Raw genomic sequence first — 24,044 nt, forward strand, 5'->3', positions numbered from 1 at the left:
TAATATGAAATCAACTAAAACCTGGACGTGATATTTAAAAATCGCTGAAAACAAATGCATGCTTCCGGTATCACACTCTAAATTTACGATTTTAATCCGAGTCCACACATCAGTAGCGATGATAGATCAGTACATTACAGAAAAGAGTAAGAAAACATCTTCCACGTCCCATCATGCTGCAGCGCCCGACAATACTCATTTTCGACTCTTCTTTAGGCTGAAACCGGCACCCTTGAAGGCTTCAAACGGATCTTCGTCCGTTTTGTCCTCGTTCGACTCCACCTTTCGGACGGTTCTGTCGAATCTCAACAATCCGAACGGGTGGTCGTAATCCGGAATGCCTCGGACGTAGTTGGCCCGGTGGACCGGCGCCGATTCAGACACGGAACCTTCCTTCTTCTTCTTGCCGTCCAGTCGCGATCCAGCGCCCTTGAACGCAACGAATCCGGCAGGTTCGGGCATCAACTCGGCTGGATCCACGGCCATCGGTTCCTCCTCCTTGGCTCTCTTCTCCGGCTCGGTGTATCCAACGGGTGGCGCAAATTCCACATTCATGTCGCACTCGATAATGGTGACCGCCGAACCGGGTTTCGTCTCCAACACGGACAGCTCGTACGTGTAGTTGTTATATTTGATGGCGATTAGATCGCCGGTCGTGAGGCAGGCAAAATTCCGCAGGCAATTCTCCAGCACAGCCTTTGGGTTGGTGATGTCCAGGAATTCGACACTCTGCGGCTGAAACTTGGAATATTTGGCCACCGGGAGGGATACGCTCTCGATCTGCACTATGTCGCCTTCATCCAGCAAGAGATTGTGCATCATCTATGGAAGCAAGAAGAAAAATGTTCATTAACGATATAGATCAGAGTATGAGAAAAGATCATCATTCCTTATGGTAATATTCAACACCTAACAGAGTTCGTGGACCATTCCTTGGAAGACTTCTTCGAATATCGATCTATATAGAAAAAATCCTTATCAAACCTGAGTCGACGAGGAGCGTTCAATATAGCTCTGGTCCTCACAAGTTCCTACCTCATGCTCCCACGGGCCAATCGATGACAAAGACCACAGAGCTAGGAGTTGTGTGCTTAGCTAGTAGTGCAGCCTGGGCTCAGTTGTCCTTCTGAATAAGAGATGCCGCATCAAGCCCAGCTAAATCCAAGGTGATGGTTGCACCATCAGCGTGGTCGTTCCAGTGTTAGTTGGGACGCTAAACAGAACTGGCACGATGGCCCACCGCGGAGACAGGAGGGTTAACGTAGGCCCAATAAGCCACCTGTAAAAATCTTCAATACGCATAACATAGGGGAAAATACGACTCGATACTATCGGCAGACTCACGCGGCGAGAAAAGGACAACGACAGGAAATTTGGAACATTAAAGTGCAAGTTACTTGGTTTCGCAGGATCTGCCAGGATAATCTACCGTTACCCCAATCCCCATCACTGTAGCCTGAAAGCTTGGAATCACCAGTCTTCCTGTACGTCATCTTGCAGGTTTTGGAACCACGGAGGTATCGAAGTAATTGTTTTGCAGCTGTCCAATGAGCGAATCCAGGATCACTGCAATTGCTACTCACCGTACCTACTAACTGCATGGTTAATATCAGGTCTTGTGCAGTGTGCAATGAACTGTAGTCCTCCTACCAGCTCACGGAATGGAATCTTACTTATCTTCTCTCTTTCGTCATCATCTTTAGGACACATTTATTTGGAAAAACGTTGAATCGTATCAAGTGGAGTGGAAACTGGGTTAAAATCCTTCATAATAAACTTCTCCAGTAGACAATGTACCGTTCTTGATCGATGATCGCGCGGAGCCCGCAAATCTGGTCTGCCTTTCATAGGTCCCTAATTATTGAATTCTTCGCTAAGCTGGCTGGCTTTACATCTTCAATAATCTTCTCATCGTTTGCAAAAAAATAGAAAGTCGTCTACGTACACAGCAATTATAATCAGTTTGCCTTCAATTTTCCGATAATACACACAAGTATCATGTTTGGAACGCTTCGATCCCGTACGCTTCAGTCTGCTGTTCAGCTTCTTGTTAAACACCCTGCTCACTTGTTTGAGACTATAGAGAGCTTTCTTCAATCTGTAATCCTTGGCCGGGGCACGCTCGTCTTCGAAACCAACTGGCTGCTCCATATAAATTTGCTCGTCGCTCAAGTCTCCCTGTAGAACTGCTGTAACCGCGTCCATGTGGTGCACATGAAGATCCGGCTCTGCCGACAGCGCCAAAAGATAGCGGATCGTGGCGTAACGAGCAACAGGTATACAAGTTTCAGTATAATCTACACATTTTACTATTTAATTTCGTTTCAATGAGACACTTTCATGCAACATTTGAATGAGTCACTTGATCTATTTGACACACTATTCGAGTCTTTCTTTTCGATTCGGAAAACGTTCTCATTCATCGTAGCACTCGGTAGTCTCTCTTCGGGGTGGCGTTGCTTGTGCTTCACTCGGCAGAGCAGTAGTGCCTCACTCTTGCGCGTTAGTCTCTCAATGGTTACGGGTGCCGGTTAATTGGATTTAAACGGTCGAACTTGTGTTCCTTTTTCATAAAGCATAATGATCATTCTTTAGGCGTGCACCACTATTTGAAAAATTGTTTTAAATAGTGTTTTAGCACATTAAAATTTTTCAATGACCCACAATTGAAACGAAAATCCAGTGTTTCACTTCTATTTTCAAACACACTTGTTTCAGTAGCAATAATGAACGAGCGTGTTGCAGTGTGAGTTATGAAGCATCGCAGCAATCCCGTCGCATGGGAAACGATTGGCTACAGCTTTTGTGCGTCATGTTTTCCTTTCGAAATTGAACGTCCCTGCCAACATGGCCTTGTAGTGTTCAATCGTACCGCCTGCATTCGTCTTGAGCTTGTAAACCCATTCATTTTTTAACGGCTTCCATCCTCTGGGAAGGTCAACAAGACACCACGTCTCGTTGTCGCATAATGTTTGATACACGGATTAAGGGGCGAACACGATGAAATTGCCACACAGAAAATGTTGTATAACTTTTGATTGCGTTCGCCAAAAAAGCTATATTTTACCATGAATAGTATATTATGTGTAGCTAATACCATAAAATTTTCATTAAAATCGGTTGAGTATTGGCGGAGATATCGTTGAAACAAGCAAATTGCCACTTGAGAATCTTGTGCAAACAAACATTTTGGAAAATATCACTTTTTTGCCGTTTCAACGCTGGCGCCAAAAATACTGAACCGATTTCAATGACAATTTTTATGTACGTAAAGTATGTATGTAGAAGTAGTTAAAAAGTTATAGCCATATACGTCGCACTATGTCACAATAAGCAGATGTTGTTTTTGGTATAGTGAAATTCAAACTGCTCTTACTTTGAAAGTACTCAACAAAAATGGTTGAAATTTTCACTGTAAACAGTTTAACACAAAAATTTTACACTGTCAAAGTTTTATAAAAATCGGGACAGTGTTACCAGTTCTACAGTCAAAATAGTGCACGCGGAACTAAAAATGGTCAAAAAGTACCTAAAATTTACCTTGAAGCGATTCGAGCTTTGGATATTATTACTAGAAAAAGTACTGAACCGATTTCAATCAAATTTTTACCACTTAATTGATACTATGTTAAGAATATCAAGTAAAATTTAAACGTTTTGATGAGGTAACAAAAAAGTTATAGCTAACGTAATTTTTTGAAATGGGTGCACAAATTTTCTAAAATCTCATTTTATGATATTGACAATATATGCGCCAATACTCAACCGGTTTTAATGAAAAATTTATGGTATAAGCTACGCATAGGTAATATACTATTCATGGCCAAAAAATTAGCTATTTTGACGAACGCAATCAAAAGTTATACAATATTTTCTGCGTGGCAATTTCATCGTGTTCGCCCTTTACATGGCCTCTATCCACTGATTTCTGTCGGCACGATTCAAAGGTGCTTCCGTTGTCTTTGAGTCCTTCGTGCTATATGCTGGTGGTGACTCTTGACTCGGAACATCATCTCGCCTGTCCAGCGGGATCGCCGAACCAACGTGGAACGAAAGCGTTTCATTCTCTCGTATCTGTGAAAGGGCAAGTTTCGGTGGGATGGCATTGAACGTCATTTTAAAGCTAATATACTTGCCTGGAACTCTGCGCTCCTTCTCACTACGCCTCATAGGAAGTTCTTGAGCCAACTGTGAGTGGAGCGCACATGGTTGTTGTGCCTGACCATTATTAGCTATGCTAATTGGTTCATCCGGTTCGTCACGATCTGTAGACCCAGGGCTTACTTCTTCAATAGTCGCATCGCTTGACAGATTTGTGAAGGATACCATAGATTATGTTACGAGATTCCATCTACAGGGTCTTCATTCAGGATTATAACATCTCGACTTTCAAACACTTCTTTCCTTGCTGGGTTGTATACACGGCAGGCTTTAGATTTAGAATATGCTGAATAACCGATGAAAAAGTAAGGCGTGGAATTGGCATCCCACTTGCAACGCTTGACTTTCGGAATGTACTCCATGGCATTTGATCAAAAGACTCGAAAGTTTGACAAATCCGGCTTCTTATTCGTGAATTCTCAAACGGTTTGATAGGTAATCCGTTCGTCGGGCTCCTGTTTTTCTAGTTTTCCATTGATCATTAAGCACCTCGCTCGCTGCTGGATGGTGCGATTCATACGTTCCACTACGCCATTCTGCTGCGGGTTATGAGGAGCGGTGGTTTCGTGTCGAAAACCAACTACCTTCAGATAATCTTCAAAAGATAATCTTCAAACTGCTTGTAAACAAACTCATTTCAACTTTCGACCTGTTGTTTCGGATTTTTCTTTATACTTCTTGAATACTTCGAACGTTTCATTTTTCGACTTCAGAACGTATATCGACACCATCCTGAATGTCATCATCAATGAATGTCCAATTGACATCTTCTGCATCGGTCCGCACAAGTATGAACGAACCCCTTTAAGAATTTCATTTGCTCTTCTGCCACTTGATTTGAAAGGTAATCTTTGATGTTTACCCTCGATGCAAGGATCACACCGACCGACCATTCCTAGGACCATACGAGAAAGCCACTTGATATTTTCAACATTCAGATGGCCCAATCAATCGTCTATGCCATAGCTCCAGATTGGATGGGCGTATTCGGCAAGCACTGGATTGTCCAAATTGATTAAGTTTGTATAAACCATCCGCTTCGCGACCAGTGGCAATTAACGTTCCAGTTGATTCGTGCGTCCCTAAATACGACCGGCTTGTGAAACTTCCCCGGCGTCGCGACGTCGATGCATCGATCAATGCTTCTCTCGTTCTACACATGATCACCTGATCCTGAGTCAAAGATCCATTCTTCTGAAGCATTGTTGGATCGATGAACTGCCAGTAACGCCGCCTTCCGGTGTCTTGCACTCTTTTCATCTCTGACGTGCTTCTGTTTCGATTGGCGATTGATGCATAATGTCCGAATTTCTCGCACTTGTAACACTGGATGCAGGATTTATCCTTCTTCTTCATTGTCTTCTTAGGACGTGCTGCCAAAGCACCGCTCGCATTGCCGGAAATAGAGCCATCAATTGTAACGTCTTGAAGAATCTTTGCTTTGGGTTCATACCGTTTTGGAAGTCCCATCATCAGCACTAGTGATAGCCACTCATCGTTGATTGGAAACCCAATTTATTGAAGTTCCTAGTTTGCTGATTCCGGTCCGACGTCCCAGCTGCTTGTTCTGAACCGTGAACTTCTTGATTAGCAACACTTTGTTCGAAATTTTCTGTCACTTGACTTAAAGGAGGTGAAAGTCCGTCTCCAGTTCTCCTCAACGACATTTTGGAACACGTCTACGTAAAATTTTCCTCCGTTTTCACGCCATCAACAGCTGCTGCTATGGAGGCTATGCTGTGGCCTAGAAGTACGTGCAGAGGATGAAAGACTTTCAGCCCTCGACCTCCAGGAGATTGCGGAGGAAGATGACCGGTTGAAACACAACAAAGCCGTTGAATCAGATCAACTGCCAAGCGAGCTTCTAAAATACGGTGGAGAAGCATGATGGGTCATAACCAAGATTTGGGAGGAAGAAGTATTACCGGAGGAATGGATGGAAGGTATCATGTGTCCCATCTACAAAAACGGCGACAAGTTGGATTGCGGAAACTTTCGCGCTGCCTACCTACAAGGTCATGTACCAACGGCGAAGCCAGCTTTTTCTTGCTCATTCTCATAAACAAAGACGAGAAAGAGAGCGGGATGAAGTCAGGGCGAATAGCCCTCTCTCCATCCTTCTCTTTCTCGTGTTTGTTTAGGAGAGTGAGCAAGAAAGAAGAAAAAGGTCATATACAAGATACTCTCTCAAATAATATGCAGCCGTCTATCACCGATTGCAAGAGAGTTCGTGGGGCAATATAAGGCTGGATTCATGGGTGAACGCGCTACAACGGATCAGACGTTCGCCATCCGCCAGGAGTTGCAGAAATGCCGCGAATACAACGTGCACACACATCACTTGTTCATCGATTTCAAATCAGCGTATGATACAATCGATCGAGAACAGCTTTGGTAGATTATGCACGAATACGGATTCCCGGATAAACTGATACGATTGATCAAGGCGACGATGGATCGAGTGATGTGCGTAGTTCGAGTATCAGGGACACTCTCGAGTCCCTTCGAATCTCGCTAAGGGTTACGGCAAGGTGATGGTCTTTCGTGCTTGCTGTTCAACATTGCTTTATAGAGGGTATAACAAGGAGAGCGGAGATCAAAACGAGTGGGACGATTTTCACGAAGTCCGTTCAGTTGCTTGGTTTCCCTGATGATATTGACATTGAAGCTCGTAAGTTTGAGACGACGGCGGAAACGTACACCTGACTAAATGATAAAGCTAGACAAATCGGGTTAGTCATCATTGTGTCGAAGCCAAGTACATGATGGCAAAGGGATCACCGCGTCCGCCAGCCCGAAATTATATCGACGGTGATGAAATCGAGGTGGTTGAAGAATTCGTGTACTTGGGCTCACTGGTGACCGTCGACAACGACATCAGCAGAGAGATTCAGAGACGCATTGTGGAAGAAAAAATGGTTCTCGAGAGCCATCCGACAGGTACAAGACGACGTGGAAGCGGACAAGGCAAAATTCAATAACTAATCAACTGGGAATTTACCGTTTATGATTGCAAATGCGTAGATGACTCATCGATAACTTACCCAGTAAGGAATGTAGATCTTCCCTTCGTCCGCCACAAACTCCAGCACGCCGGCATGTGTGCTGCGGTTGATTTTGTTGTTGGTCAATTTGAACAGCATCGGGTACTCCACGTTCAGCCGGGTCAGCTGGTCTAAAGCCGAGGGTGGCATGATGACTAAAAATAAAGTACAGCTATGTTTAAGATTTTGCAAAACTATTAGCAGTACCATCGATACTCACTTTTTCCTCCATTTTCCACATCCTGGCGCTCGTTACCGGGCAGCATCGAAACCGAATAGCACTTGTAGGTGGTGTTGAACGGACGGGAATGGTCCGGGAACATCATGTTGAAGCCATTGAACTGGAACTAGCCATAGTTAACAAAAAACAAAACGCAAGATGCATTACATTAGACGGGATGCCCCCTTAGCCATCAGAGAAAATTTTGCTGAACAACAATTAAAATAAATTCAAACAGACACGTAAAAGGTACCAAAACAGAGGAAATCACGTCGAAAGGACAAAGAGACGTATGGGGCAGGAAGCAGAACGACGACGTAGGACTTATTTTCTAAGCGAAGAAAACTTACCATTTTGTGATCGCTGGTTTCTCCCTGAGAAAATGGAGCAGTGGTTTGGAATGTACCACGGAACAGTCACCCACTTTAATATCCAACGATCTGCACGACCCCTACGGTTTAAAAATAACTGATTGAATACGAAATTATATTTCCGTATCGTTGACGTCCTGCTCTGCACTTTTAGTGGAAATTTTTCGCTGATTCTTTGCGAATGACGAGGTAAATAAAACATAGGTGCGATTTTGACAGTTCCGTTTCTCATGGTGTTCCTTCTTTGTCAGCTGGTCGCTCATTGGCCCTTCAGAAACAGCGGAGAAACGTTAGACGCAGCCATTACAACAGCCATGATGCAAACCTACACACTTAATTTGGAATACTGTGTTCGGTAATTTTTTGACGAAAATATTGCGCTTAGCAAGAAAAATTTTAGTTTCACACTTTTACCGATCTGTCAGTCAGTTGTGCGCAAGGGTGAATCTCTTATCATGGACAGTATCCATATTTGTATTACTTAAAACATACCCAACCGGTATCAACCGCGTTCGATCAGTACAAGACTTAATGCAACAAATAATGGCACAACCAATCGAATCAGTAACAATTCCAGAAAATATTGTTTTATTTCATTAAAACAATCTCGAAAGGGATCATAATGAGTTAACTTACCTTTCCACGCAAGTTATCAACAACAACAATCAGCCGGTGGGCGAGCGTCGATGTTTGTTTTGGTCGCAGACAATAGAAACGTGCTGCGAGTAGCTTTGGCGCGCAACGACGTCGTCTGCTTCCTTGCTCCTGATTGGCTGCGCGCAACTGGAGTGGAGCTGCGCGTAACTGACCGGCGCGCAAATTGCGCAACGAAAGAAAAACTATACAAAATATTCGCAATAACTTGACCGGCAAATCATGTTCGGTTGTTTTTGTTGCTTTGGATGCTAGTCCTAGTCCTCCTTCACCGAAACACACCAAGAGATCATCAGAATATTGGTCGTATTTCCCGGGAGAATCCGAAGAGAAAATCGATTAAGAGAAATCGATCATTGTAGATACGCCTGTAAGTACTAAACGCGAGAGATGAATTACAGCTATAGAGATAAGTGACATTTCAACACACGAACACTAGCGCGATTTTTTCCTCACACAAAAGTGCACGCCGATTCAAAGGCTATTCAGATTGCATATGCAAATCTAGATTGAGTTTGAATAAGGGCGAAAGTAACATGAGAGAGTTCTCTTCATCGACTCTCTCTTCTGCAAATTAAAGTGACAAGATGCAAATTCAATCAAACTTTTTTACACTTAGACGCTAGATTGCATCGCAACCTAGCGATTTACAGTAGACGTTCGGTCGGTGCAAACGGCTTAACTGCAATGCTTTTTAACTGCAAGTCCGGTAAGTGCAACAAATTTGCAGTTATCGCACCGGCAAACGTCAAAATGGTGCGCCAGGTTAGCCCAAACGAACAGTCGGATCACGTTCACGGTTATTTATTGGCGTTTGACAACCTGTTGACATCTGTCAGTCGTTGCAGTTATCGAATTTCGTTCGCTAAGTGAAACGTAAACATGTTGCAGTTATCGAACGTATACTGTATGACCAAAAAGTGCAACCTTACTTGCATCTTGTCACCTTAATTTGAAGAAGAGAGAGTCGATGAAGAGAACTCTCTCAAGTTACTTTCGCCCTTATTTAAACTCAACCTAGAAATATTACTCAATCGAATTGGGTAAAACGGGTAAATAATGATAAAAATAACGTCCGGGGAAAGAGTGCAAATATTTTCCTCGCAGTTTCACAACTACATCTACAAAAAAGGCACGCATACATTTCAACGTGATTACCTCTATTCTGCATTGTTTACCTTTTGCACCCGGTTTTGACAGTTGGTGTACTGAACCTCAGAAAAATCGATTGCCGAAGTACCGAAATAGTTCTGCTGTTCTATTTTCGTCAAAAAAGTGCTGAACAGGCAATAAGGCAATCCACGAGACAGATGCGATCAGCTGATTTTTTTGTTTACCATGTATTTTTGACAATCGATGATCGGGGTGACAGTTGAACACAAAGAAATTTGTTAGGCACCAACGACACTTGACGAAATTTTGTTAAGTTGTACTCACACTGTGTTTACAGTTTTGGCTGTCATCCCCATCGCGAAAAGTCGTCATGGATTGCCTTATTCAGGATTGAGTGTGTACATACTTGTAGGCGCGTTGATGACATACCTACACGGAACTTCAAAACAACCCAATCATCATCATCATCATCATCATCATCATCATCATCATCATCATCATCATCATCATCATCATCATCATCATCATCATCATCATCATCATCATCATCATCATCATCATCATCATCATCATCATCATCATCATCATCATCATCATCATCATCATCATCATCATCATCATCATCATCATCATCATCATCATCATCATCATCATCATCATCATCATCATCATCATCATCATCATCATCATCATCATCATCATCATCATCATCATCATCATCATCATCATCATCATCATCATCATCATCATCATCATCATCATCATCATCATCATCATCATCATCATCATCATCATCATCATCATCATCATCATCATCATCATCATCATCATCATCATCATCATCATCATCATCATCATCATCATCATCATCATCATCATCATCATCATCATCATCATCATCATCATCATCATCATCATCATCATCATCATCATCATCATCATCATCATCATCATCATCATCATCATCATCATCATCATCATCATCATCATCATCATCATCATCATCATCATCATCATCATCATCATCATCATCATCATCATCATCATCATCATCATCATCATCATCATCATCATCATCATCATCATCATCATCATCATCATCATCATCATCATCATCATCATCATCATCATCATCATCATCATCATCATCATCATCATCATCATCATCATCATCATCATCATCATCATCATCATCATCATCATCATCATCATCATCATCATCATCATCATCATCATCATCATCATCATCATCATCATCATCATCATCATCATCATCATCATCATCATCATCATCATCATCATCATCATCATCATCATCATCATCATCATCATCATCATCATCATCATCATCATCATCATCATCATCATCATCATCATCATCATCATCATCATCATCATCATCATCATCATCATCATCATCATCATCATCATCATCATCATCATCATCATCATCATCATCATCATCATCATCATCATCATCATCATCATCATCATCATCATCATCATCATCATCATCATCATCATCATCATCATCATCATCATCATCATCATCATCATCATCATCATCATCATCATCATCATCATCATCATCATCATCATCATCATCATCATCATCATCATCATCATCATCATCATCATCATCATCATCATCATCATCATCATCATCATCATCATCATCATCATCATCATCATCATCATCATCATCATCATCATCATCATCATCATCATCATCATCATCATCATCATCATCATCATCATCATCATCATCATCATCATCATCATCATCATCATCATCATCATCATCATCATCATCATCATCATCATCATCATCATCATCATCATCATCATCATCATCATCATCATCATCATCATCATCATCATCATCATCATCATCATCATCATCATCATCATCATCATCATCATCATCATCATCATCATCATCATCATCATCATCATCATCATCATCATCATCATCATCATCATCATCATCATCATCATCATCATCATCATCATCATCATCATCATCATCATCATCATCATCATCATCATCATCATCATCATCATCATCATCATCATCATCATCATCATCATCATCATCATCATCATCATCATCATCATCATCATCATCATCATCATCATCATCATCATCATCATCATCATCATCATCATCATCATCATCATCATCATCATCATCATCATCATCATCATCATCATCATCATCATCATCATCATCATCATCATCATCATCATCATCATCATCATCATCATCATCATCATCATCATCATCATCATCATCATCATCATCATCATCATCATCATCATCATCATCATCATCATCATCATCATCATCATCATCATCATCATCATCATCATCATCATCATCATCATCATCATCATCATCATCATCATCATCATCATCATCATCATCATCATCATCATCATCATCATCATCATCATCATCATCATCATCATCATCATCATCATCATCATCATCATCATCATCATCATCATCATCATCATCATCATCATCATCATCATCATCATCATCATCATCATCATCATCATCATCATCATCATCATCATCATCATCATCATCATCATCATCATCATCATCATCATCATCATCATCATCATCATCATCATCATCATCATCATCATCATCATCATCATCATCATCATCATCATCATCATCATCATCATCATCATCATCATCATCATCATCATCATCATCATCATCATCATCATCATCATCATCATCATCATCATCATCATCATCATCATCATCATCATCATCATCATCATCATCATCATCATCATCATCATCATCATCATCATCATCATCATCATCATCATCATCATCATCATCATCATCATCATCATCATCATCATCATCATCATCATCATCATCATCATCATCATCATCATCATCATCATCATCATCATCATCATCATCATCATCATCATCATCATCATCATCATCATCATCATCATCATCATCATCATCATCATCATCATCATCATCATCATCATCATCATCATCATCATCATCATCATCATCATCATCATCATCATCATCATCATCATCATCATCATCATCATCATCATCATCATCATCATCATCATCATCATCATCATCATCATCATCATCATCATCATCATCATCATCATCATCATCATCATCATCATCATCATCATCATCATCATCATCATCATCATCATCATCATCATCATCATCATCATCATCATCATCATCATCATCATCATCATCATCATCATCATCATCATCATCATCATCATCATCATCATCATCATCATCATCATCATCATCATCATCATCATCATCATCATCATCATCATCATCATCATCATCATCATCATCATCATCATCATCATCATCATCATCATCATCATCATCATCATCATCATCATCATCATCATCATCATCATCATCATCATCATCATCATCATCATCATCATCATCATCATCATCATCATCATCATCATCATCATCATCATCATCATCATCATCATCATCATCATCATCATCATCATCATCATCATCATCATCATCATCATCATCATCATCATCATCATCATCATCATCATCATCATCATCATCATCATCATCATCATCATCATCATCATCATCATCATCATCATCATCATCATCATCATCATCATCATCATCATCATCATCATCATCATCATCATCATCATCATCATCATCATCATCATCATCATCATCATCATCATCATCATCATCATCATCATCATCATCATCATCATCATCATCATCATCATCATCATCATCATCATCATCATCATCATCATCATCATCATCATCATCATCATCATCATCATCATCATCATCATCATCATCATCATCATCATCATCATCATCATCATCATCATCATCATCATCATCATCATCATCATCATCATCATCATCATCATCATCATCATCATCATCATCATCATCATCATCATCATCATCATCATCATCATCATCATCATCATCATCATCATCATCATCATCATCATCATCATCATCATCATCATCATCATCATCATCATCATCATCATCATCATCATCATCATCATCATCATCATCATCATCATCATCATCATCATCATCATCATCATCATCATCATCATCATCATCATCATCATCATCATCATCATCATCATCATCATCATCATCATCATCATCATCATCATCATCATCATCATCATCATCATCATCATCATCATCATCATCATCATCATCATCATCATCATCATCATCATCATCATCATCATCATCATCATCATCATCATCATCATCATCATCATCATCATCATCATCATCATCATCATCATCATCATCATCATCATCATCATCATCATCATCATCATCATCATCATCATCATCATCATCATCATCATCATCATCATCATCATCATCATCATCATCATCATCATCATCATCATCATCATCATCATCATCATCATCATCATCATCATCATCATCATCATCATCATCATCATCATCATCATCATCATCATCATCATCATCATCATCATCATCATCATCATCATCATCATCATCATCATCATCATCATCATCATCATCATCATCATCATCATCATCATCATCATCATCATCATCATCATCATCATCATCATCATCATCATCATCATCATCATCATCATCATCATCATCATCATCATCATCATCATCATCATCATCATCATCATCATCATCATCATCATCATCATCATCATCATCATCATCATCATCATCATCATCATCATCATCATCATCATCATCATCATCATCATCATCATCATCATCATCATCATCATCATCATCATCATCATCATCATCATCATCATCATCATCATCATCATCATCATCATCATCATCATCATCATCATCATCATGATAGTGAGAGTGCGAAAGCACATTCCCGAGCCCCTTCTCTACGAAGTAATCCCTTACGGGCGTGCCGCGGAGCAAGGTCAGGTAGTGCAGAATGAGGTTTTTCTGCGGTGTTGCTAACCAACAGATTTCCTCATTCTATAAAAAAAAGCTTCTGGCTAGGAACGCTACGTTCATACTGAGGTATGGCGGCCCGGCGTGGGACACTGTGCTAAGTATCGAAAGCTACCGTGGTAAGCTGGAAAGTACTTACAGGCTGATGTGTCAGAGGTTTGCGAGCGCGTACCGTACCGTGTCATACGAAGTGCTCTGCGTCATCACTGGTATGGTGCCTATCGGCATCATTATCGGGGAGGACATGGAGTGCATCGAAATGCGCGACACAAGAGGCATACAAGGTTGATACCGAGGGTAGATAATAGGCCACCATGTGGAAGTAACATTCCACCTGACACAGGTCCTTTCAGGCCATGGTTACTTCCGGCAGTATCTACATCGTTTCAGGCATGCGAGTTCACCCGAATGTCCAGTTTGTGTTGGTTTAGAGGAAACGACTGAACACGTTTTGTTCGTGTGCTCGCGTTTTCGCACAATGCTTGTCGGCATGCTTGCCACATGCGAGGAGGACACAAATCCGGCCCATCTTGTCCAGAAGATGTGTAGGGATGAGTTTGACAATCAACGGCAATCATCCACATCGCTCTCGGAGGATGGCTTGCCAGTCTTGACAAAAGGCAAGCCATCCTCCGAGAGTAAAAATTCGAGAGTCGAAAATAGTCATCATCCACATCGTCTTGGAGCTACAGAGGAGGTGCCGCGTGGACTCAGAGAATGGCCAGTTCAAATGCGGTACAAGAAGTGGTCCAGGGCTTCGTAGATCTTACCGGTGCCCTGCGGCCGAAATCCACCCTTACAGCGATTAAGTGGTCGGGGGGAGGAAGTCCTGGAAGCGTTGCTGTTGTGGCGTCGGTCTATTGCGTAAGATCCGAGCCCGCGGTTGGAAAGGGGCTCCCGGTAAGGGCCGGGGCAGGTGGAGACCCTACTGCCAGCTGATAGGGCCTGAAGGGTAGTGATACTCTTGCTTTCAGCTGGCGCGGGCGTGGGGTTGACCCTACCCGCTTTCCGAGGACAAAGGGAGTGTGGAGTACCACTCGGGAAACTGGCTAAGCGCCAGCATGCTACCGTGGTGGACTCTCGAAAGCGAGTCATCGATGTTCGTTGCTGCAGGCTACGCAGCTAACCTTGAGGGTGCGATGTGCTCTAGCCCATCTCTGAAGCAATGCCTTCTTGGTAGTTCCGGAGAGACGAAGGGTTTAGTGACCATAGGAATGTTGTTTAGTGGGTCGAGGAGAGGGTAGTCCTGGCTTTGACTTACTTTTGTTGTAGAAGACGACCTCAACCCCACACTACCCGGACCTTCCTGTTCGGGTGTCTGTTGAGCAGATTTTCCTCCTCTATGGTTTAGAAGGAAAAATAGGAAGTTAAAACACGTGGTTATCACAGAGCTACATAAACGTTTTATGATGCATAACCAATCAACGTCGGAGGCCTCTTGACGGACGGACGTGAGGTGATCGAAAGGTGGAAGCAGCACTTCGATCAGCATCTGAACGGCGTGGAGAACGTAGGCACGGGAGCCCACGGCAACGGAAGGAACGACGACGCCAGTGCAGCGGAGGACGGAAATGAACCAACTCCCACGATGAGGGAAGTTAAGGATGCCATTCACCAGCTCAAAACCAACAAAGCAGCTGGTAAGGATGGTATCGCAGCTGAACTCATCAAGATGGGCCCAGAAAAGTTGGCCACCTGTCTGCATCGGCTGATAGTCAGGATCTGGGAAACCGAACAGCTACCGGAGGAGTGGAAGGAAGGGGTAATCTGCCCCATTCACAAGAAAGGCGACCATTTGGAATGTGAGAACTTCAGGGCGATCACTATTTTGAATGTTGTCTACAAAGTGCTATCCCAGATCATCTTCCGTCGTCTGTCACCTAAAACAAATGAGTTCGTGGGAAGTTATCAAGCCGGCTTCATCGACGGCCGGTCGACAACGGACCAGATCTTTACCGTACGGCAAATCCTCCAGAAATGCCGTGAATACCAGGTCCCAACGCACCACCTGTTCATCGACTTCAAAGCGGCATACGATAGTATCGACCGCGCAGAGCTATGGAGAATCATGGACGAAAACGGCTTTCCTGGGAAGCTGACTAGACTGATTAAAGCAACGATGGACGGTGTGCAAAACTGCGTAAGGTTTCGGGTGAACTATCCAGTTCATTCGTATCTCGCCGGGGACTGCGACAAGGGGACGGACTCTCATGTCCACTCTTCAACATCGCGCTGGAAGGTGTGATGCGACGAGCCGGGCTCAACAGCCGGGGAACGATTTTCACAAAATCCGGTCAATTTGTGTGCTTTGCGGACGACATGGACATTATCGCTAGAACATTTGGAACGGTGGCAGAACTGTACACCCGCCTGAAACGCGAAGCAGCAAAGGCCGGACTGGTGGTGAGTGCCTCAAAAACAAAGTACATGCTGGTAGGCGGAACCGAACACGACCGGATCCGTCTGGGTAGTAATGTTACGATAGACGGGGATACTTTCGAGGTGGTGGAGGAATTCGTCTACCTCGGATCCTTACTGACGGCTGACAACAACGTGAGCCGTGAAATTCGGAGGCGCATCATCAGCGGAAGTCGGGCCTACTACGGGCTCCAGAAGAAACTGCGGTCGAAAAAGATTCACCCACGCACCAAATGCACCATGTACAAAACGTTAATAAGACCGGTAATCCTCTACGGGCACGAGACATGGACCATGCTCGAGGAGGACCTACAAGCACTCGGAGTTTTCGAGCGACGCGTGCTAAGAACGATCTTCGGCGGTGTGCAGGAGAACGGTGTGTGGCGGAGAAGGATGAACCACGAGCTCGCTGCACTTTACGGCGAACCCAGCATCCAGAAGGTGGCCAAAGCCGGAAGGATACGGTGGGCAGGGCATGTTGCAAGAATGCCGGACAACAACCCTGCAAAGCTGGTGTTTGCAACGGATCCGGTTGGCACAAGAAGGCGTGGAGCGCAGAGAGCACGATGGGCGGACCACGTGGAGCGTGACTTGGCGAGCATTGGGTGCGACCGAGGATGGAGAGCGGCAGCCACGAACCGAGTATTGTGGCGTACTATTGTTGATTATGTCTTGTCTTAATGATGTGGAACAAATAAATGTATGTATGTATGTATAACCAATCAACGTTTTACGTAAGCCAAGCGCTACTAAACAATCTTCACACTCCACCACTTCATGGGATTGGTACCACTATTGTTTACAAACAACGCAAACAACCCAACATCATCCAATTAAATATCGGTGACCGCGAATGATCATCACTAGATTAATTAGCATAGCAAGCCACGATGCCACCACCAGTGCAGCGTCGTTCACATGGTTACACTTGGGAGATTGTTCCGCTGACCCAGTTTGTTTTATCTCCAATATGCACCACAAAGTAGGTATGCATTCCGCGAACGAAGGGCGGCAGGTCCACACCAAGAAGCGGAAAGGCAAAATCAGTGAACCACAACAAAACATTCCAACGGGCGTGAACCTCCGTATCCGGGCGAAATTCATCCGATTCGGGCTTCCGTCGGGCGCGCATGGCATTTCCGACGACGGATCCGAATGGTTCCGAACCGCGCACAACCGGTGCCGACGGACAGTGTTTGACAGTTGATACCGAGAGCCGACCGAACGGTCCGCTTGCTTCTAGACTTCGACAGACTGCTGGACGCCAGGGCGATTCCCGCTCCGGTGCTGCGTTCGTATCAGTTTCCCAGCATCCTTCAACCGTATCGAACGCAGCGGCGGCGAGTTAGGAAACAGCGGTTCGTTTCGGTGGCTGACTTGGATGGACACAGACACAGCATCACAGCAGGCCAAGGGGCGTTTTCTGCGCGGGTGTTTGTGGAACGGGTCCCGATTGCTGCTCTTATGTCAGTAGGCCTTGTGGCGTGGTCCACGTGAACTTTGACCGTTTCGCGCGCGTGGTTGTTTCGGTCGGTAGGATTCGTAGAAAGCGTGGCACACTACGACCGTTGGATTACTCCGCGTGGTTGCTCAGTGACAAAAAAGCGAGCGCGGCTTGCTATGTGAACGGGAACACTGATGGTTGGTTGGTTGGATGGTTAGCTAGCTGCTCATAAGTTCGATGATGATGATGATGGTGATGAATAAAGAAGAAATGAAGCATAAAACGATAGCATAAAAAGTGGTTCGGCGTTGGAGTGTTGTCTGGAGCAAGCGAGTGCCGCGAATGCCGGTTGTCCAGGGCCTGTGAAGCGCTACGGCAGCTGACGATGGATCTGACGTTAATCACCGTTCGGTTGAGAGTTTACGATATTTTTTCCGTGCACGTGTCAGTGGTGGTCAAATAAGGCGCGCGTGAAAGGTAGGGTGTCCTAAAATTGAGAAAGTGTCAAATAGTTAACTTGCTCACCACTAGAATGGTAGATTGAGTTCCATAGTTGAGAATTTGCACATGCAAAATGGTCACTGGCAAAGGAAGTTCTCAGTTATTAACTGAAGTACTCATAGAATACTAATCTGAGAAATGATGGCACAAATGTTCCAAATGGAGGATAACGTACCTCTAGAGCCGGCCTTCTGAAGCTGAGAAGTAGGCTTTCTTCCAGTGAGGACGTAACGCCAAAAAGAGGAGAGGAACGGTTCTCAAATGTATATATCGTTACTAGAAGTTAAATTTAGAAATGAACCACGCTGGTTTGCATTGGATATTGTTCAAATTACCGAGGGCACACGGTATAGGGCATAGACAAAATTTCAGCTTTCAAAACCTGTTCAATTTGTTGTAACATTTTTTTCAGTGCACTGAAAATTATTCAATTTTAACTGTTACATTGTTCAGCTAGGTGTATTTTAGAAATGGTTCAAATTTCCACACGACTGGGTTATTCTGAGGTTTGAGCGCAAGTTAACTTTCCGGCACATTCACTATTCTACACCCTAATGAAAAGCTTTCGATTTTTTATCCAGTTGATTTTTGCGTACGCCGGGGTTCATATGGCAGCAGCAGTATGGATGATAGTTGTGGCGGGACTTGACTGAAATATGTTCGCACATTGTGGTGATGTGGTCGAGGGCCGCCAATAGCGCCCATTAGGAAGCCCGAGGAATGGAATTCAAAGTTTGAAATTGAACGGAAACCGGACGCCCGGGATACAGAAAAAAACCCATCGCAGCCCCAAAAGCACCATGCATCATTGGTCTCCGTATTGGATTTAGCGGCGTGGTGGTTGCCAATCGAAAAAAAAAGGGATGAACGTTGGTGAAATGACGACGCCGACTACGATGGCCACGTGGCAGCATGCTCACTGACCATGGATCACCGCATCGGACCCTGTATCGCAGTGTGTCGGGCCACGAATTACAAAGTGAGTTCTTTTGTGTGGAATAATCCGGAAAATCCGGGGGTGAAATAATCGGAATTGCAACGGGTGTGCCTCACTGCCCTCGCGTCGCGTCGTCGGTTGTTTTACACAGTGTATAAATGAACAGCCCCAGCCCTGAGCCTAGGAGTCTCTCTCTGATGGATGGAATAGTATAGTGTTGAATCAGCTTGAATCAGCTCGATTCGGCTGCTTGCAGTTTGATACCGGGCGCAAAAGAAGAGTGTGAGGGAAACATTTTTAATTAAAAATTTGAAGGACGCTCGCGCGCGTGGGATGCCTTTCGAGTCGGAATTCACAGCTACGGAATTGGAATAGTGAAGTCCGGTGAGTATTATTATATTTTTGCTTTTCTCGTACAACAAAGTTGTAAAGAAAGGCTATCATTTCACTCTTAAAATATGATATTTTAATCAATCTTAAAGATATTTTCAAAAAGTTGACATGAATTAGCTTTATAAGCATTGAGCAAGCCATACTAATATATATCAACTTATCCTCTCGATCAGCTTAGATAGCAGTGTAGTATCGGTAGCGGTAGTCTCAATTGGCTAAAAATAACACTATGAATCGCTTGTTTTTGAGGCTAAATAAGGGCGGGATTATGAAGATGTTGTTAATTAGTTTAAATTTTCACCTATATGGTTTCGCATTATGCGATTTACACAGTGTATTCTGTGTATCCTCGCCTTTGGCGTTTTCCAATCGATACCGATCTGGTTTTATTGCTGCTGTTCTTTGTTGTGCTGTTGTTGCGAATAGTTTAATCTTACCTAGTTTGGGTAGAGGCTACGGTTATTATAGCTCAGATCAATCTTCAGCATAAAAGAACAGCAACGATTAATCTTTGCAGACCTATGCAAAATGGTACAGCCCAAGTGGCCTTGGTCCAAGAATCTTACTTCCGTAAGGGGAATTCCTATCTAGGAAACCTTGTGAACCCGGTGTTTGCTATTTTCAGTAAACATGAAATGGCAAACTCGCGTGTCATGCCTCGAGCCTGCAACGCAACGCAATAGTTGCTACACTCATCTCTGAACTAACCACCAGAGATGTGTGTGCTATCACAATTGATGTATCTGTTGGAAACCTCAACAGGAAATACGTCTGTCTATTGTTCGGTTTATTTACCGCATGATGAACCATCCCCAACGGATGCTTTCAAACAAGTCATCACATACTGTACTTCAAAAGGCCTTCCGCTAATTGTTGGCAGTGATGCAAATGCTCACCATATCATCTGGGACAGCTCAGACATCAACTTGAGAGGCTCCATTTTGATGGTTAAGTAGTACAGATCTTGCATTACTTAACCCTCTACTTCCCATGGTTGCTCTAGAGCACCATCGATTTTCGGCGAACTCGGGATAAATGGAATTAGATGAATATGATGCAATAATTTTACAAATATGGTTGTAACCTCATAAGGTTGATCCAACTACCAACTACTTATTTCAATAGCAGAACTATTGATAAACAATCAAAAACCTATTGATTTACAACCAATTTTTTTCATTGATTTCGAAAAATTTAGCCAATTTGCAATAACTTTTGTTCAAGCACTTTTTTTGGAAACGCTTTTTAGCATACATATAGTCGTTCAAAGTCGTGGGAAGGAAAGGGTTAACATAGGCAACAGCCCAACCTTCATGGTATCTGCTAGAGAGGAAGTGTTAGACATAACGCTTTGCTTTGCGTTGCGTTGCGTTGCGTTGCGTGGTAACGGAGTAATTCGTAGATTGCGTACTGAAAGTTGTCATGTTAAAACTTTAATACTCCTATACTAATTGCTTATGGAATGCTATTTGGGAAAGAATAGCTATCCAATCAGAGGTTGAAGTAAAAAATACATGAGAACTTCCATTGCCGGCCACGCCCATCTTCTCCGTTACGAGGATAGGAAAGGATGTGATGATATGACACCTACTTTACAAGAGGTCAGCGACTCACCGACACCCCCATAAGTGTCAAGGAGTTGGATATATGGAATGGGTTTATTGGGGATGGGGATTCACTATAAGCGAGTGATGCGGCAAGATTCAGATTGTGTAATTGTATTTGAGTAGATCATGTAGATGTGTTGGTGTGAGTGTAAGTGTTTTAGTGTATTCAGTCACCAACGTTGGGAGTGACATAGCTAAGCAATTTTGTCACTCCATGGGCCTTTTTGCTTCAGGGATGGGGCACAGGCATTTGGACCATGTGTCCTGGCTAACAAGCCTAGGCTTAAGCGCCATTGCTCGCTCTCTGAAACGAAAAGAAACACAATTTGGCCTACCTAAATTAACCTACATATAGCGTAGCATGGGAAGGGATAGTAGGGAAGGGATGATATCTATTTATCGAGGTGCCAGCGACTCACCGACGCCCTCGTAAATAGAAAGCATTGGGATTTTTGTTTGGGAATGGTCTGGGATTCAGTATAATTGAGTATTTTGTCGGGATTATCATGGTTATAGAAGGTTTTGTCAAGACAGATAATTTTCCTTCCTGAAATGTATGAAATTGTTAATTAAGAAAGATCTCACCAAGTATATGTCTTGCTCCGGCTGATCCATTATTCCCAACAGGAGCCATGAATAGCTGTCAACAGCGGTTGCAGCGGCTAGCAAATCGGTCGATGATCAGTCTGTGCAATAGCGAACGACGAACAATAGCGGACGCTGCCAATAGGCTGGCTGCACACACGTAATTGTTTTCCGTATTCTCTTCAATGAATCCGAGGTTGTCGCCCGGCCGGAGGAGCAGGAACCACTCACATACAATTTTCAGTTTTCATTCTATTATATATATTCTTGGAGACGGCAATCACGAACCAGAACTTTCACCAACACCACTAGGAGTCTTCCGCATCGGATGTCGTCATTTTACACATTTTGCGACAATTTACACCGTTTTTCCCTCACACGTCTAAACATAAAATTGACGATAACTTTGACACTCCCGTTTGTGGAACTGCTAGCAGCAGCATCAAAACACACACGCCACGACGATTCAAAAAGCTCGCCGGATGGCGTAGCACTAGCACTACCAGCTGTTGTACGCGAAGCCGAGAAAACCACGACAGACGATTTGAAAATTCAACCGGTCAAGCGCGCGGTTTGCTGCGATCCTGTTAGACATAACGCTTTGCTTTAGTAGAATTAGTCACGAGCTGACCAATTGGTATGTGTCAGATGGAGCATCTTCATCTCACAATCGCTACATCTTTTTTGGACATTTAAATGTTACTTCGCAAACATTGCGTTTCAGGAATCCCCGGTCAACAATAAATGGGATCATTTTACTGATTTGGTTGCGGCCAAATTTCATGGATACTCACCATCCATCGACACTCCAAGTGATTTAGATGATGCCGTTGATACTACAACGACCTTCATCATGGAAGCTTTTGAAGAAGCATGCCCTCTACGGTCTATGAAGATCACAAGAGGAACCCCTTGGTGGAACTCCGATCTGGCGAAGCTCAGGAAAGAATATAGAAAGAGTTGGAACAGACGACGTTCGGCTGGTTCGGAGGCTTTCAGGTCGGCTCGCAAGGCCTACAGGAAAGCTCTCCGGTCTGCTGAACGATCTGGCTGGAAAAACCTTTGTGCAAATGTTTCCAGTTTGAGTGAAGCCAGTCGGTTAAATAAAATCCTAGCGAAATCTAAGGATTTCCGAGTGAACGAACTTCGTTTGCCAAATGTCGATCTGACTTCCTCTGATGAGGAAGTTCTGGAATGCTTATTCAGCACACACTTCCCTGGATGTGTGGATATTACATCTTCGGATGAACCTGATGTCTTTTCTTGTAATTACGATTCCCTGGCTTCGGCTCGGAGTTTTGTAACTATAGAATCGATTGAGTGGGTACTTAAAAGCTTTGCTCCTTTCAAATCTCCTGGGGCAGATGGGGTTTATCCTATTTTGCTTCAGAAGAGATTTGATCATTTCAAACATGTTTTGAAAAAAAAAATACTTGTTTGCTACAGCGTATCTTCCCAAATCCTGGCGGGATATTACTGTGAAGTTTATTCCGAAAGTGGGTCGTGCGTCGTATGAAGAGGCAAAGAGTTTCAGACCTATCAGTTTGACCTCTTTTCTTCT

General features: G+C 42.9%; 3 protein-coding genes across 5 annotated transcripts in view; 2 read left to right on the forward strand and 1 right to left on the reverse strand.

Moving 5' to 3' along the window:
- Positions 1–62: 62 nt before the first annotated feature.
- On the reverse strand, positions 63–7,979 carry LOC109406840 (ubiquitin fusion degradation protein 1 homolog). Of its 2 annotated transcripts, none has more exons than XM_019679836.3 (4): positions 7,776–7,979; positions 7,426–7,546; positions 7,206–7,360; positions 63–822 (listed from the first exon to the last, which is right to left on the reverse strand). In XM_019679836.3, exons 1-4 carry the CDS (start codon positions 7,776–7,778, stop codon positions 196–198), a joined length of 906 nt encoding a protein of 301 aa, XP_019535381.1. In that variant the 5' UTR covers positions 7,779–7,979; the 3' UTR covers positions 63–195. The 2 variants fall into 2 exon arrangements, with proteins under 2 accessions (XP_019535381.1, XP_019535379.1); XM_019679834.3 differs by having other exon boundaries at positions 7,426–7,552.
- LOC134284159 (uncharacterized protein DDB_G0271670-like) lies at positions 7,978–10,915 on the forward strand (the record flags this gene model as incomplete). Its single annotated transcript, XM_062842529.1, has 2 exons — positions 7,978–7,985; positions 9,976–10,915. Coding segments are annotated over exons 1-2 (948 nt in total), but the record flags the coding sequence as incomplete, so codon positions are not given.
- A 7,255-nt stretch (positions 10,916–18,170) lies between these two features.
- Positions 18,171–24,044, forward strand: part of LOC109406843 (lachesin) — a 291,521-nt gene continuing 285,647 nt past the window's right edge. The window contains exons 1-2 of one of the 2 annotated variants that reach the window (XM_062855605.1): positions 18,171–18,937; positions 19,543–20,282. The gene's annotated coding sequence lies outside the window, so the exon portion shown is untranslated. The remainder of the gene's footprint in view (positions 18,938–19,542; positions 20,283–24,044) is intronic. The other variant, XM_062855604.1, reaches the window with a different exon arrangement.

Source organism: Aedes albopictus, chromosome 3, assembly GCF_035046485.1.
Source record: "Aedes albopictus strain Foshan chromosome 3, AalbF5, whole genome shotgun sequence".
In the NCBI taxonomy this organism is placed as follows: Eukaryota; Metazoa; Arthropoda; class Insecta; order Diptera; family Culicidae; genus Aedes; species Aedes albopictus.

Coding starts and splice junctions, on each gene's coding strand:
- LOC109406840 (XM_019679834.3), bottom strand. Junction 7,361..7,425: donor TGTGGAAAATGGAGGAAAAA/GTGAGTATCGAT, acceptor CTTTATTTTTAG/TCATCATGCCACCCTCGGCT. Junction 823..7,205: donor AGATCTACATTCCTTACTGG/GTAAGTTATCGA, acceptor TTGCTTCCATAG/ATGATGCACAATCTCTTGCT.